Source organism: Salmo salar, chromosome ssa20 (assembly GCF_905237065.1).
Source record: "Salmo salar chromosome ssa20, Ssal_v3.1, whole genome shotgun sequence".
Lineage (NCBI taxonomy): Eukaryota > Metazoa > Chordata > Actinopteri > Salmoniformes > Salmonidae > Salmo > Salmo salar.
In genome coordinates, this window is record NC_059461.1 from 14837903 (window position 1) to 14853330 (window position 15428).

Below are 15428 nucleotides of genomic sequence, written 5' to 3' on the forward strand. Positions count from 1 at the left end.
ATCGTGTCTTGAGAATCATCTCCAGAGGTGTCCAAATCATGATGGTGCAATGTGACTGTGTCTGAGAGTTTGAGGCTGTGCAGTTACAGTATAGGTCAGAGTTTGACCAGGATCAAATACAGGTAACTGCCAAAATAAAATAAACACCAACATAAAATGTCTTATTAGGGCATTGGGCCACCATAACAGCATCAATGCGCTTGGCATAGATTCTACAAGTGTTTGGAACTCTATTGGAGGGATGCGACCCTATTCTTCCATGAGAAATTCCATGATTTGGTGTTTTGTTGATGGAAAACGCTGTCTCAGGCGCCGCTTCAGAATCTCCCAGAAGTGTTCAATTGGGTTGCGATCTGGTGACTGAGACACACACACTCTTTAAACCTCCTTTGAGACCCCTCTTTTATAGTCACTAACCACGTTTCCATCCACAGTTTTTATGCAAGTAAAGATATACCTGTTTAAAAACAAAATTCCAACAGCTGTGATGGAAACAGGAAGTTTCGGTGCAATTTTATAAATGCAACAGATTTTTTTTCTTTGACACGGTGGGATCTTTTTGTGTCTGTAAAAGTCGGAAGTTTACATACGTTAGCCAAATACATTTAAACTCAGTTTTTCATTCCTGAAATGTAATAGTCGTAAAAATTCCCTGTCTTAGGTCAGTTAGGATCACCACTTTATTTTAAGAATGTGAAATGTCAGAATAATAGTAGAGAGTGATTTATTTGAGCTTTTATTTCTTTCATCACATTCCCAGTGGGTCAGAAGTTTACATACGCTCAATTAGTATTTGGTTGCATTGCTTTTAATTGTTTAACTTGGGTCAAGCGTTTTGGGTAGCCTTCCACAAGCTTCCCACAATAAGTTGGGTGAATTTTGGACCATTCCTCCTGACAGAGCTGTTGTAACTGAGTCAGGTTTGTAGGCCTCCTTGCTCTCACACGCTTTTTCAGTTCTGCCCACAAATTTTCTATAGGATTCAGGTCAGGGCTTTGTGATGGCCACTCTAATACCTTGACTTTTTTGTCCTTAAGCCATTTTGCCATAACTTTGGAAGTATGCTTGGGGTCATTGTCCATTTGGAAGACCTATTTGCGACCAAGCTTTAACTTCCTGACTGATGTCTTGAGATGTTGCTTCAATATATCCACATAATTGTCCTACCTCATGATGCCATCTATTTTGTGAAGTGCACCAGTCTCTCCTGCAGCAAAGCACCCCCACAACATGATGCTTTGGAGCAGTGGCTCCTTCCTTGCTGAGCGGCCTTTCAGGTTATGGCGATATAGGACTCGTTTTACTGTGGATATAGATACTTTTGTGCCTGTTTCCTCCAGCATCTTCACAAGGTGCTTTTACTGTTGTTCTGGGATTGATTTGCACTTTTCGCACCAAAGTACGTTCATCTCTAGGAGACAGAACGCGTCCTTCCTGAGCGGTATGACGGCTGCGTGGTCCCACGGTGTTTATACTTGCGTACTGTTGTTTGTACAGATGAGCGTGGTACCTTCAGGCGTTTGGAAATTGCTCCCTAGGATGATCCAGACTTGTGGAGGTCTACAATGTTTTTTCTGAGGTCTTGGCTGAATTATTTTGATTTTCCCATGATGTCAAGCAAAGAGGCACTGAGTTTGAAGGTAGGCCTTGAAATACATCCACAGGTACACCTCCAATTGACTCAAATAATGTAAATTAGCCTATCAGAAGCTTCTAAAGCCAATTATAAGTGAAATAATCTGTCTGTAAACAATTGTTGGAAAAATGACTTGTGTCATGTACAAAGTAGATGTCCTAACCGACTTGCCAAAACTATAGTTTGTTAAGAAATTTGTGGAGTGGTTGAAAAACGAGTTTTAATGACTCCAACCTAAGTGTATGTGAACTTCAACTGTATTATGCGAGAAACGGAGATGGAAAGCCCTTTATGCGCAAATATTGATATAATAACCATCATATCAAAGTGAACCTGGAGTCACGCGATGATATCGTGTGTGGCCGTCCCACTACAATTCAATAAACCATGCAGTTTATTAGGCTACAGATTAAATGAATGATGATGAACTTCACAGGTTGGTGAACGTGCACGGTGATGAGTTTGATGCCCCTTTCCAATAAATATCCAGGGTCTTATTCTGGTGACATGATGATTGATGCTTGTCTGCCGTTTTGACAACTAAAAATATGAATAATCTCATCATGTAGACTAGCCAACTCACACAGCTTACCCGCACTGTATCTGCGAGCTGTTGGCTAGAGCGCACGTGCCAAGACCAGAGTAAGCACGTTTGCTATTTAACGCAACAGTTTGTGACAAAACTATCGTTAGAGTTGAAAATGCAGTGGAAACACATTGAACTTTTTTATTCAGTACATTTTTATTTTTATTCGGTACATGAAAACTTAGTGCACACAAAATGTACCTTTTTTGCTCATGTCATCACACACTGATTTTTATACGCAACAAGTAATTTTGGTGGAAACACAACACTGGTGGGAAAACATGCATATTTTCTTTATGCAGATTTTTTGAATATTCGCATGAAACTATCTCCAATTGGATGGAAACCTAGCTACTGAGATCTCTTCTAGCCATGGTAGCCAAAATAATGGGCAACTGGGCATTTTTATATATGTCGCTAAGCATGATGGAATGTTTTAATTGCTTAATTAACTCAGGAACCACACCTGTGTGGAAGTACCTGCGTTCAATATACGTTTCCTTTATTTTGGCAGTTTCCTGTACATATAAGTCAGATACTCACAAATATTTGAGCTTTGCTTGTTATAGTTTGCCCAGTACAATGGCAACTCCAAGCTAAATCAGGTACACCTCAAATACTTTCAAGCATTTGATTTATGTATTTGACGTGGGTCTGACATGTTTCAAACCTCATACTGTGCGCTAACCGTGATGCTTGTGTGTGTTGTTCTGTGAAGCAGTGGCTCCAGAGCTGATGGACCAGGGGGCCAACATATGGCAGCCCATCCCCGGGAAGTCCTCCTACTCATCCTGTACCCAGGGCAGCTTCTCAGATGGAGGACCCCCCAACGGCTGCAACCATGAAAGGTCAGAGACAGACACACACTGGTGGTTACCCAGACATCATCCCTAGCCTTTACCGATCCCACTGACCTAAACTAGTATTTGAACCCGGGTCTGTGGAGCTCGTATCCTTCTCAGGTCAGTAGGATCGGTAAAGGCTGAAGATCGAAGAGGTGAAGGCATTATGGAGGACACTTTGATTTATATGCTGTTTCCCTCTGCAGAGCCCCTTTGAAGCTGCTGTGTGACCAAATGAAGTATCAGATCATCTCCCGGGCGTTCTACGGCTGTACGTGATTGTGAACACAACGCTTCTATCTTTTGTACCCCTAGATGATTTGCAACGCGTTGCAATGGATTTTAATTTCAAACCGTTCATCAATTAGCCTAGCGTCCAACTATTAATTAGGTGTCGGATGTGTGATCGCCTTATTAAATACTTTATCACATAAAATCTCAGAAAGGAGGATCATTTGAAAGCGGTTATGTTTTTCTATTTCAGGGCTAGCTTATTGTCGTCAACTGTCCACTGTACGTACACACCTCTCGGCCCTGGTCAACCACACCATCGTGGCGCCTGATGTGCCCTGCGATGCCTTCACGGGCCTCACCGCTGAGGTGTGGCAGAGGTTCCTTCAGGACTGCACTGTAAGTATCACCATCACATTATTAGCAGCGTTGCTAACATCATCAGAGATACACACTGTACAGTACCAACCAGCCAAAACCCTCTGGCAATGAAATGCACATGCACGTACACATGCACACACACACTCATCTATATTCACCCATTAATCATCAAATCACTCACAAATTCTTACTCACACAACCAAACGTATGCAAGGGTGGCTAATGCCCTGCTATTAAGCTCAACAGCAGACATTTGCATGGGTGGGATTCAGTTGATAATCAACCAATGGGTGGGATTCAGGTGACGAATAATCTATCTAGTTCATCCATGTGTGTCCAATCTGTGTTTGTACAGTCCTACTGTCTGTATTCAATCTGGGCTCCCGTACAGCGGTCTAAGGCACTGCATCTCAGTGCTTGAGTGTCACTACAGACACCCTGGTTCGATTCCAGGCTGTATCACAACAGGCCGTGATTGGGAGTCCCATAGGGCGGCACACAATTTGCCCAGCGCCGTCCGGGTTTGGCCAGTGTAGGCCGTCATTGTAAATAAGAATTTGTTCTTAACCGATTTGCCTAGTTAAATAAAGGTTTAATATTTTTTTAATTATGTATTATACATTATTTAACAGTGATTTAGGACCCCCACTGACATCCAGTGGTACACAACCATTCTGCAGCATAACTGATCTACTCTAGATAAGCCACTGGCCTCCTTTTTTTGTTTTGTTTTCTTGTGAATTGTTTTATGTCAGTGTACTGTATATGTAAATGTTAGTCTATTCATGTGTGGGTACGTCATTGGTTGTACTGTACAGTATATTCCGACCTGGGCTCACCTGGCACAATGGAACCAATGGAATAGTCCTAAAAGTGAAACCCGCACTCCAGACAGGCTTGATCAAACTCACAAAACTAGTAACTTAAAGAAAATGACTACTTCTGGTATTTGAACCCAAGTCTGTACAGAGGCCTTTCTATATCTCATTGACTGAGGCCTGTCCCTCTCTACTCTCCAGGCCTATAACGAGCAGGAGCTGCTGCGCCTGGTGTACTTCGGCGGCGTTGATCCTTCGCTGCGTAAGGAGGTGTGGCCCTTCCTCCTGGGCCACTATCAGTTTGGCATGTCTGAGTCTGACAGGAAAGAGGTTGGTGTCACCCTTGCCATTTAAATGTCACCACCAAAACCCCTTGACCTCCAACCCCGTGACCCTTGCCCTGTGACACTGCAGGTGGATGAGCAGGTGCGGGCGTACTACGAGCAGACCATGAGCGAGTGGCTGGGCTGCGAGGCCATCGTGCGGCAGCGGGAGAAGGAGCAGCATGCAGCGGCGCTGGCTAAGTGCTTGTCTGTCTCGGCCAGCGTGGATAATCCAAACCCCGTCCAGAGGATGATGCACCATGACTCCAGCATCAGCAATGAGGTGACGCGCGCACGCTCACTCCTGTCCACACGCACACATAGTCTTGTGGCACACAGGATACCCGGTAGTCCAATATGTTGTTTTGACCAAGATGTTAGATCTCCAACGCCTCAATAATATGAAAGTACAAAGCATATAGTGAAGTGTTAACTTGGGGCACCAATAATACACTGCCTTTATGACAGTTACGTATCATTGCATACAGGCCTACAGAATTACTTATCCACATTAGAATGTTGTGTTGTGCCAGGTTTTTAATTGACCTGTTTTCTCCCCTGCTGGTTCTCTGGTACTAACCATGCCAGTCCTCCCAGAGCTGCAGCTCAGACAGACAGAGCCTGGCTCGCCTGCAGAGTGACTCCAGCAGCAGCACCCAGGTACCCCTCATGCACTCTGAGAGTCCTATTAAAATACTGTAGATGAAATGTTACATTGATTTTGTATGTCATTCTATCCCCCTCTATGCTCACATAATTAAAAGTAGCTATTATTGATAATAATTAACAATAGGAATAATAACACGCACAGGGCTGAATATACACTTGCCTGTATACAGGTGATTCTACAAAAGTTTAGCAAATTACAGTCCCATTCCCGCAAAAACAATTTAAAAAACGGTTAAGTCTCCAAACTTAGGACATTTATTTACATTTACATTTACGTCATTTAGCAGACGCTCTTATTCAGAGCGACTTACAAATTGGTGCATTCACCTTATTTACATCATGATATGTTCTAATTCAATCCAAGGCAATAACAAACATTATTCAATTAATATAGTACATATTATAGTAAAAAGTAATTGTTTATATTGAGAGGTGGCTGTCCCAAACCCTGATTCTTCAACTTCATTGAAAACAAAGCAATTAATGATTTGAGTTGTATTATTACATTGAAATATACTGATCTAATAAGTCGTTTTGTTTCTTTTTAAACAGCTTTCTCATAAAAGGCTGTCCCAACTTTTGAAGTCACTACTGAAACGCACATGTTAAAAGACTTTAGAATAAATGTGCCTTAAGTCACAGTCCTACAAATATCACCAGGTGATGAGATTACTCACCATGTGGTGAGTAGTCTGTCTGCAAACCTTTAGGAGAAAATTAGTGAGCAAGTTGGTAAATCTTCATGTATTTTTACAGTGTCACTAATGTATCAAGACGTATTAGAAGTACGCTTTTGTGACTAAAATGTATATGTTTGCTGGGATGTACATCCGTCCAAATGAAAGATAGCCAGACATATGTTAACTATGTGGATTCTTTTAAATACAAAATAAGTCAAAATTGTACAAACAGAAACGGTCACAACTGAGACAATTGACACCATAGAGATATATTTGTATCTGTGCCATTATGGTGTTTGTGACAGCACGGGCAGCACCATTGAGGATAAATCCCTTTTAAAGTTGCATGTGACGTGCTCTACCAACTGAGCTACAGAGGACCACCATGTGGGTAGGGGACAAGTGTACACTTCAGGAAAAAGTGTAGAGTATTGAAATGTATAGCCAGCAGGGGGGCTCCAACCCTCTAAGAGCCCAAACATTGACATCTATTTGGCCAAAACATAGACGTCTATAATGTGCTCTACTGTACTGTACTATACTGTACTGTATCCTACTGTACTCAAATTTACTCTATTTGAGTTTCTTACAATTGAAGAAAGGGCCCATGGACTCTTGATTTAGTGGTCTTGGTCTTGAGACATAACATAAATAAAGTCTCAACTCACTGGGTCTGGATCTTGGGACCAATGTCCTGGTATAAATATTGGTCTTAACCTGGATATTACCTTAGTCTTTGGTTTACAAACCATAGGCAACCCAATTTGAAGAAGACCATGCTCTCTGATGATTGGCTGATCACTCTCAACCCATAGCAATCCCCACCCATAGCAATCCCCACCCATTGGACCCAAGTAATAATTGAAACGTCTAACAACATCATTAATTAGATGCATAAGTAATTCAATCAATTAACACGTTTCAGATTCATACAGTCAACAGAGAACAATAGAGATTATATTTCTATAAATTCAGTTAAAAAAATCTAGTTAAATGGTATGCAAATAGCATTTATAAAATGTACAGTACCAGTCAAAAGTTTGGACACACCTAATCATTCAAAGGTTTTTCTTTATTTTTTTAAATTTTCTACATGGTAGAATAATAGTGAAGACATCAAAACGATGAAATAGTGTCAATACAGTCCCTGGTTCGATTCCAGGCTATATCACATCCAGCCGTGATTGGGAGTGTCACGGATCCCTCCGGAACTTTCATTACGCACACCTGTCCCCTATTCCCACTGATTAGTACTTGTATAAGTGTGCCCTTTGGTTTCAATTGGGCTGTCCATTATTGTTACAATGTCCATTGGTGCGTGTGAGTACCTGTGCGGTTTGGGCGTTTGTGCCCTTGTGGATTGCGCAGATGATTACGGGTCTCGTCCCGTGTGTTAATCATTGTGCACGTGTGTTATTCATTAGAGGTACTCCTCGCTCTTTTGTTTTGGGTTTCTACCTTGTGTTTTGTTACGTGTTTGTTTGGTCTTTGTCCCCGTGCCTTTACACGGCACGCCGTAATTTGGGCTTAATAAAAAACCCTATTACGCGTTCCTGCGCCTGTCTCCAGAATCTCTTCATACCAACGTGACAGGGTGTCTCATAGGGCGGTGCACAATTGGCCCAGCATCGTCTGGGTTTGGCCGAGGTAGGCTGTCATTGTAAATAAGAATTTGTTCTTAACTGGCTTGCCTAGTTACATAAAAAATATTGGAATAAACACTCTTGGCATTCTCTCAACCAGCTTCATGAGGAATGCTTTTCCAACAGTAGGAGGAGTTCCCACATATGCAGCCAACAAATGCTGAGCACTTGTTGGCTGCTTTTCCTTTATTCTGCGAACCAACTCATCCCAAACCATCTCCCTTGGTTGAGGTCGGGTGATTGTGGAGGCCAGGTCATCTGATGCAGCCCTCCCATCACTTTCCTCGGTCAAATAGCCCTTACACAGCCTGGAGGTGTGTATTGGGTCAAATGATAGTCCCACTAAGCGCAAATGGGATAGCATATTGCTGCAGAATGCTGTGGTAGCCATGCTGGTTAAGTGTGCCTTGAATTCTAAATATATCACTAACAGTGTCACCAGCAAAGAAACCCCACACCACCTCCTCCATTCTTCACGGTGGGAACCACACATGTGGAGATCAACCGTTCACCTACTCACAGAGACACGGAGGTTGGAACCAAAAATTTCAAATTTGGACCAAAGGACAGATTTCACCAGTCTAATGTCCATTGCTCATGTTTCTTGGCCCAAGCAAATCTCTTCTTATTGGTGTCCTCTAGTAGTGATTTCTTTGCAGCAATTTGACCATGATGGCCTGATTCACCCAGTCTCTTCTGAATAGTTGATGTTGAGATGTGTCTGTTACTTGAACTCTGTGAAGCTTTTATTTGGGCTGCAATCTGAGTTGCAGTTAACTCTAATTAACTTATCTCCGCAGCAGAGGTAACTGGGTCTTCCTTTCCTGTGGCGTTCCTCGTGAGAGCCAGTTTCATCTTAGCGCTTGATGGTTTTTGTGACTGCACTTGAAGAAACTTTAAAAGTTCTTGACATTTTCCAGATTGACTGACGTTCATGTCTTCAAGTAATGATGGACTGTTGTTTCTCTTTGCTTATTTGAGCTGTTCTTGCCATAATAGCTATTTGGTATTTCACCAAATAGGGCCATCTTCTGTATACAACCCCTACCTTGTCACAGCACAAACACATTAAGAAGGAAAGAAATTCTACAAATTAACTTTTAACAAGGCACCCCTGTTAATTGAAATGAATTCCAGATGACTACCTCATGAAGCTGGTTGAGAGAATGCCAAGAGTGTGCATAGCTGTCAAGGCAAAGGGTGACTACTTTGAAGAATCTCAAATATAAAATACATTTTGATTTGTTTTACACTATTTTGGTTGCTACATGATTCCATATGTTATTTCATAGTTTTGATGTCTTCACTATTATTCTACAATGTAGAAAATAGCAAAAAATAAAGAAAAACCCTCGAATGAGTAGGTGTGTCCAAACTTTTGACTGCTACTGTATCTGTAATAGAAGGTTAATAAAAATAATTACTACTGTGCATGGTTCTCCTTTCATTGCAACCTTTTCACTATGTTTTGGTAGTGACAAATTTAGTGGGGTGATAAGGAATTCAGGTAAATATTTCAAATAGGCAACAAAGTGTGTGACTAATATATACTTTGTTTGAACAGTTTTTCTTCCAACCCCCAATTTGCACCACTTCTGTAGAATGACTCATACACAAAAGCTGCTTAGTCCCACAATACTAAAAAGTGAACTGTAGAACGATTGTCTCGCAATCACTATTTTCATGGAAAAATGTTGTATTATGGCTTCAAGATCAAAATCTAAGAGCGCCTCCAAAAGCTAGAAATCGTTCCGACACACAATTTGTTGTTTTTTTTACAAAAAATCTTTCAATTTTTGTCATTCATACAACTATGATATTCCTAATGTTTCAAACTTATTGAATTACTCTAGTCCAGGGTTTCCCAAACTCAGTCCTCGGAAACCAAAGGGGTGCGTGTTTTGGTTTTTGACAGCTTTGATCAGCTGTGTTAGAGCAAAAACCAAAATGTGCACTCAGTTTTGGAAAATGTAAAAAAAAAAAAAAAATGATGAAGGGTAAAATGCTGGAATTCCAGTGTTGGTAGAAACAAAATGTCAAAGCTGTATCAAGTATAGAAAAGCCAACTGTCCTAGGTGGTGCATTTGCAGTGGTTCATAGATGTCAGCACCTGTGTGATGAGAGTAAGATGAGACGTTGGGAAAAGTTAAAGGAGCATGAACATGTTTTAAATAAAAAAGGGGAGTAAGGAGAAGCTATGGATGCAGTTTTCTATGTATGATATGACAAGGGCGTTGGAGGGATGCGGGCGGACTGCTCCTTGAGAAGATAGGGTGTGTTATGTGATGTTTAACATGCACCGGACAGTGTGTTGGAAGCAGTGTTAGGGTTGTATAGTAAGGTGCTGAGGACTGGGGTGATACCTGCTGGGTGGAAACGTGTGGTGGTCCAGAATTGTCAATGTGGTTTGAAGTGGACAATGCTACTTCTCTGGGAAGTGTGGTTAGTCCGGTGTTGTTCACCCTGATGATAGATTATATATTTAAAAAGGTGGGACAGGGACTGGGTGTGGCCTTGTATGCTGATGATGGGGCTGTATGGGAGAGAGGTAGGAATGTGAAATATGTGATGAGGAAGAAGCTGTGGGAGTTGTGGAAGATTGGTCTCTAACATGGTGGTTTAGGACGTCTGTGGCCAAGACCTGCTTTATGGTGTTTGTATAGGAGGAAGGTTAAAGATGATAAGCTGCAAATATACGTTCAGGATATAGATCGGGTGTCTGAGTTGAAGAATTTAGGGTATGTGGTTTGATGAGAGGCTTACGTGGAAGAGACATGTTGAGCATATTGAAAATAGGGGAGGAAGGTGTTGAACCTCACGAGGGCAGTGGCAGGATATGATTGGGGGTTGGATAGACAAACACTGTTGTATATGTATCAGGCATTGATCAGGTCATCTTTGGATTATGGGTGCTTTGTATATGGATCGGCAGCCAAAACGGTACTATAGCGCCTGGATAGGATACAGTCAAGGACCCTGAGAGTGTGTGTTGGTGCCTTCAGGACGACACCTGTTGAGGCATTGCAGGTGGATAGTGGGGAACTGGCACAGAGGATAAAGCGGGACAAACTTGCATTAGCGTACTCGGAAAAGGTTGAAAAGGAGTTCAGAAGGATATCCTGCGGTCATGGCAAATGGGGAATATTGGGCCCGAGGAGTGGGTAAGCAGAAGGCGTACGGGTGGACAATTGGGCAGAAAGTGGTAGAATATGGACTAGGGGAGAGCGAGATAGGGTTCCCCAATTGCATTGGGGAACGTTCCTCCGTGGTTGTTTCCGAAACCAAGTGTAGCTGTGGATATGATTGAGGGAAGGAGAGAATGGGGTGAGCACATGAGATGGGATGTGGAGATGTATACATACAGTTGAAGTTGGAAGTTTACATACACTTAGACTGGAATCATTAAAAATGGTTTTTCAACCACTCCACAGATTTCTTGTTAACAAACTATAGTTTTGGCAAGTTGGTTAGGACATCTACTTTGTACATGACACAAGTCATTTTTCCAACAATTGTTTACAGACATGTTATTTAACTTATAATTCACTGTATCACAATTCCAGTGGGTCAGAAGTTTACATACACTAAGTTGACTGTGCCTTTAAACAGCTTGGAACATTCCTGAAAATGATGTCAGGGCTTCTGATAGGCTAATTGACATAATTTGAGTCAATTGGAGGTGTACCTGTGGATGTATTTCAAGGCCTACCTTCAAACTCAGTGCCTCTGATTGACAACATGGGAAAATCAAAATAATTCAGCCAAGACCTCAGAAAAAAAATTGTAGATCTCCACAAGTCTGGATCATCCTTGGAAGCAATTTCCAAATGCCTGAAGGTACCATATTCATATGTACAAACAATAGTACGCAATTATAAACACCATGGGACCACGCAGCCATCATACCGCTCAGGAAGGAGATGCGTTCTGCCTCCTAGAGATGAACGTATTTTGGTGCAAAAAGTGAAAATCAATCCCATAACAACAGCAAAGGACCTTGTGAAGATGCTGGAGGAAACAGGTACAAAAGTATCTATATCCACAGTAAAACGAGTCCTATATCGACATAACCTGAAAGGCCGCTCAGCAAGGAAGAAGCCACTGCTCCAAAACCGCCATAAAAAAGCCAGACTACGGTTTGCAACTGCAGATGGGGACAAAGATCGTAATTTTTGGAGAAATGTCCTCTGGTCTGATGAAACAAAAATAGAACAGTTTGGCCATAATGACCATCGTTATGTTTGGAGGAAAAAGGGGGAGGCTTGCAAGCCGAAGAACCCTATCCCAACTGTGATGGCAGCATCATGTTGTGGGGGTGCTTTGTTGCAGGAGAGACTGGTGCACTTCACAAAATAGATGGCATCATGAGGTAGGACAATTATATGGTTATATTTAAGCAACTTCTCAAGACATGTCAGGAAGTTAAAGCTTGGTAGCAAATGGGTCTTCCAAATGGACAATGACCCCAAGCATACTTCCAAAGTTGTGGCAAAATGGCTTAAGGACAACAAAGTCAAGGTATTGGAGTGGCCATCACAGAGCCCTGACCTCAATCCTATAGAAAATTTGTGGGCAGAACTGAAAAGGCGTTTGCGAGCAAGGAGGCCTACAAACCTGACTCAGTTACACCAGCTCTGCCAGGAGGAATGTGCCAAAATTCACCCACTTATAGTGGGAAGCTTACCCGAAACATTTGACCCAAGTTAAACAATTTAAAGGCAATGCTACCAAATACTAATTGAGCGTATGTAAACTTCTGACCCACTGGGAATGTGATGAAAGAAATAAAAGCTGAAATATATCACTATTATTCTGAGATTTCACATCATTCTTAAAATAAAGTGGTGATCCTAACTGACCTAAAACAGGGAATTTTTACTCGGATTAAATGTCAGGAATTGTGAAAAACTGAGTTTAAATGTATTTGGCTAAGGTGTATGTAAACTTCCGACTTCAACTGTATATACACACTACCGTTCAAAAGTTGGCACTTTTCGCACCTAAGTACGTTCATCTCTAGGAGACAGAACGCCTCTCTAGGAGACAGAACGCGTCTCCTTCCTGAGCGGTATGACGGCTGCGTGGTCCCACGGTGTTTATACTTGCGTACTGTTGTTTGTACAGATGAGCGTGGTACCTTCAGGCATTTGGAAATTGCTCCCTAGGATGATCCAGACTTGTGGAGGTCTATGATTTTTTTCTGAGGTCTTGGCTGATTTCTTTTGATTTTCCCATGATGTCAAGCAAAGAGGCACTGAGTTTGAAGGTAGGCATTGAAATACATCCACAGGTATGCTTCCAATTGACTGAAATGATGTCAAATAGCCTATCAGAAGCTTCTAAAGCCATGATATCATTTTCTGGAATTTTCCAAGCTGTTTAAAGGCACAGTACACTTAGTGTATGTAAACTTCTGACCCACTGGAATTTTTATACAGTGAATTATAAGTGAAATAATCTGTCTGTAAACAATTGTTGGAAAAATTACGTGTCATGCACAAAGTAGATGTCCTAACCAACTTGCCAAAACAATAGTTTGTTATCAAGGAATTTGTGGAGTGGTTGAAAAACGAGTTTTAATGACTCCAACCTAAGTGTATGTAAACTTCCGACTTCAACTGTATGTATGTATGCATGCATGTACAGTGAGGGAAAAAAGTATTTGATCCCCTGCTGATTTTGTACGTTTGCCCACTGACAACGAAATGATCAGTCTATAATTTTAATGGTAGGTTTATTTGAACAGTGAGAGACAGAATAACAAGAAAAAAATCCAGAAAAACGAATGTCAAAAATGTTATAAAATGATTTGCATTTTAATGAGGGAAATAAGTATTTGACCCCTCTGCAAAACATGACTTAGTACTTGGTGGCAAAACCCTTGTTGGCAATCACAGAGGTCAGACGTTTCTTGTAGTTGGCCACCAGGTTTGCACACATCTCAGGAGGGATTTTGTCCCACTCCTCTTTGCAGATCTTCTCCAAGTCATTAAAGTTTCGAGGATGACATTTGGCAACTCGAACCTTCAGCTCCCTCCACAGATTTTCTATGGGATTAAGCTCTGGAGACTGGCTAGGCCACTCCAGGACCTTAATGTGCTTCTTCTTGAGCCACTCCTTTGTTGCCTTGGCTGTGTGTTTTGGGTCATGCTGGAATACCCATCCACGACCCATTTTCAATGCCCTGGCTGAGGGAAGGAGGTTCTCACCCAAGATTTGACGGTACATGGCCCCGTCCATCGTCCCTTTGATGCGGTGAAGTTGTCCTGTCCCCTTAGCAGAAAAACACCCCCAAAGCATAATGTTTCCACCTCCATGTTTGACGGTGGGGAGGGTGTTCTTAGGGTCATAGGCAGCATTCCTCCTCCTCCAAACATGGCGAGTTGAGTTGATGCCAAAGAGCTCCATTTTGGTCTCATCTGACCACAACACTTTCACCCAGTTGTCCTCTGAATCATTCAGATGTTCATTGGCAAACTTCAGACGGGCATGTATATGTGCTTTCTTGAGCAGGAGGACCTTGCGGGCGCTGCAGGATTTCAGTCCTTCACGGCGTAGTGTGTTACCAATTGTTTTCTTGGTGACTATGGTCCCAGCTGCCTTGAGATCACTGACAAGATCCTCCCGTGTTCTGGGCTGATTCCTCACCATTCTCATGATCATTGCAACTCCATGAGGTGAGATCTTGCATGGAGCCCCAGGCCGAGGGAGATTGACAGTTCTTTTGTGTTTTTTCCATTTGCGAATAATCGCACCAACTGTTGTCACCTTCTCACCAAGCTGCTTGGCGATGGTCTTGTAGCCCATTCCAGCATTGTGTATGCCTACAATCTTGTCCCTGACATCCTTCGAGAGCTCTTTGGTCTTGGCCATGGTGGAGAGTTTGGAATCTGATTGATTGCTTCTGTGGACAGGTGTCTTTTATACAGGTAACAAGGTGAGATTAGGAGCACTCCCTTTAAGAGTGTGCTCCTAATCTCAGCTTGTTACCTGTATAAAAGACACCTGGGAGCCAGAAATCTTTCTGATTGAGAGGGGGTCAAATACTTATTTCCCTCATTAAAATGCAAATCAATTTATAACATTTTTGACATGCGTTTTTCTGGATTTTTTGTTGTTATTCTGTTCTCACTGTTCAAATAAACCTACCATTAAAATTATAGACTGATCATTTCTTTGTCAGTGGGCAAACGTACAAAATCAGCAGGGGATCAAATACTTTTTTCCCTCACTGTATGTATGTATGTATGTATGTATGTATGTATGTATATTTTATAAAATCTTTATATTCGTTTTTAAGGACATACATACATACATACATACATACATACATACATACATACATACATACATACATACATACATACATACATACATACATACATACATACATACATACATACATACATACATACAGATGGTTCAAAGGATCCAGTCAGTGGTAGGGTGAGGGCAGGAGTGTATATCCCAGATTTCAATGTTCGAGTATGTAAGCGATTAACTGATTGTGTCAGTGTAGGTGGCCGAGTTCATGGCCATGATTATAGGTTTGAGATGGGTGGAGGAGGTGAAACCACTCAGAGTGGTGATCTGCTCTGATTCGGCTGCAGTGTTGAGTA

The 15428-nt window shown here is 41.8% G+C and overlaps 1 protein-coding gene across 5 annotated transcripts in view; it reads left to right on the forward strand.

Annotated features, from left to right (window-relative positions):
* LOC106580096 (small G protein signaling modulator 1) overlaps positions 1-15428 on the forward strand; it is an 87224-nt gene that overhangs the window by 57479 nt on the left and 14317 nt on the right. For 4 of the 5 annotated variants that reach the window (XM_014160746.2, XM_045702978.1, XM_014160744.2 and 1 more), the window contains 6 exons: positions 2941-3070; positions 3271-3335; positions 3549-3694; positions 4696-4824; positions 4909-5100; positions 5406-5477. In XM_014160746.2, the coding sequence (XP_014016221.2) occupies positions 2941-3070; positions 3271-3335; positions 3549-3694; positions 4696-4824; positions 4909-5100; positions 5406-5477 (734 nt within the window). The remainder of the gene's footprint in view (positions 1-2940; positions 3071-3270; positions 3336-3548; positions 3695-4695; positions 4825-4908; positions 5101-5405; positions 5478-15428) is intronic. The other variant, XM_014160745.2, reaches the window with a different exon arrangement.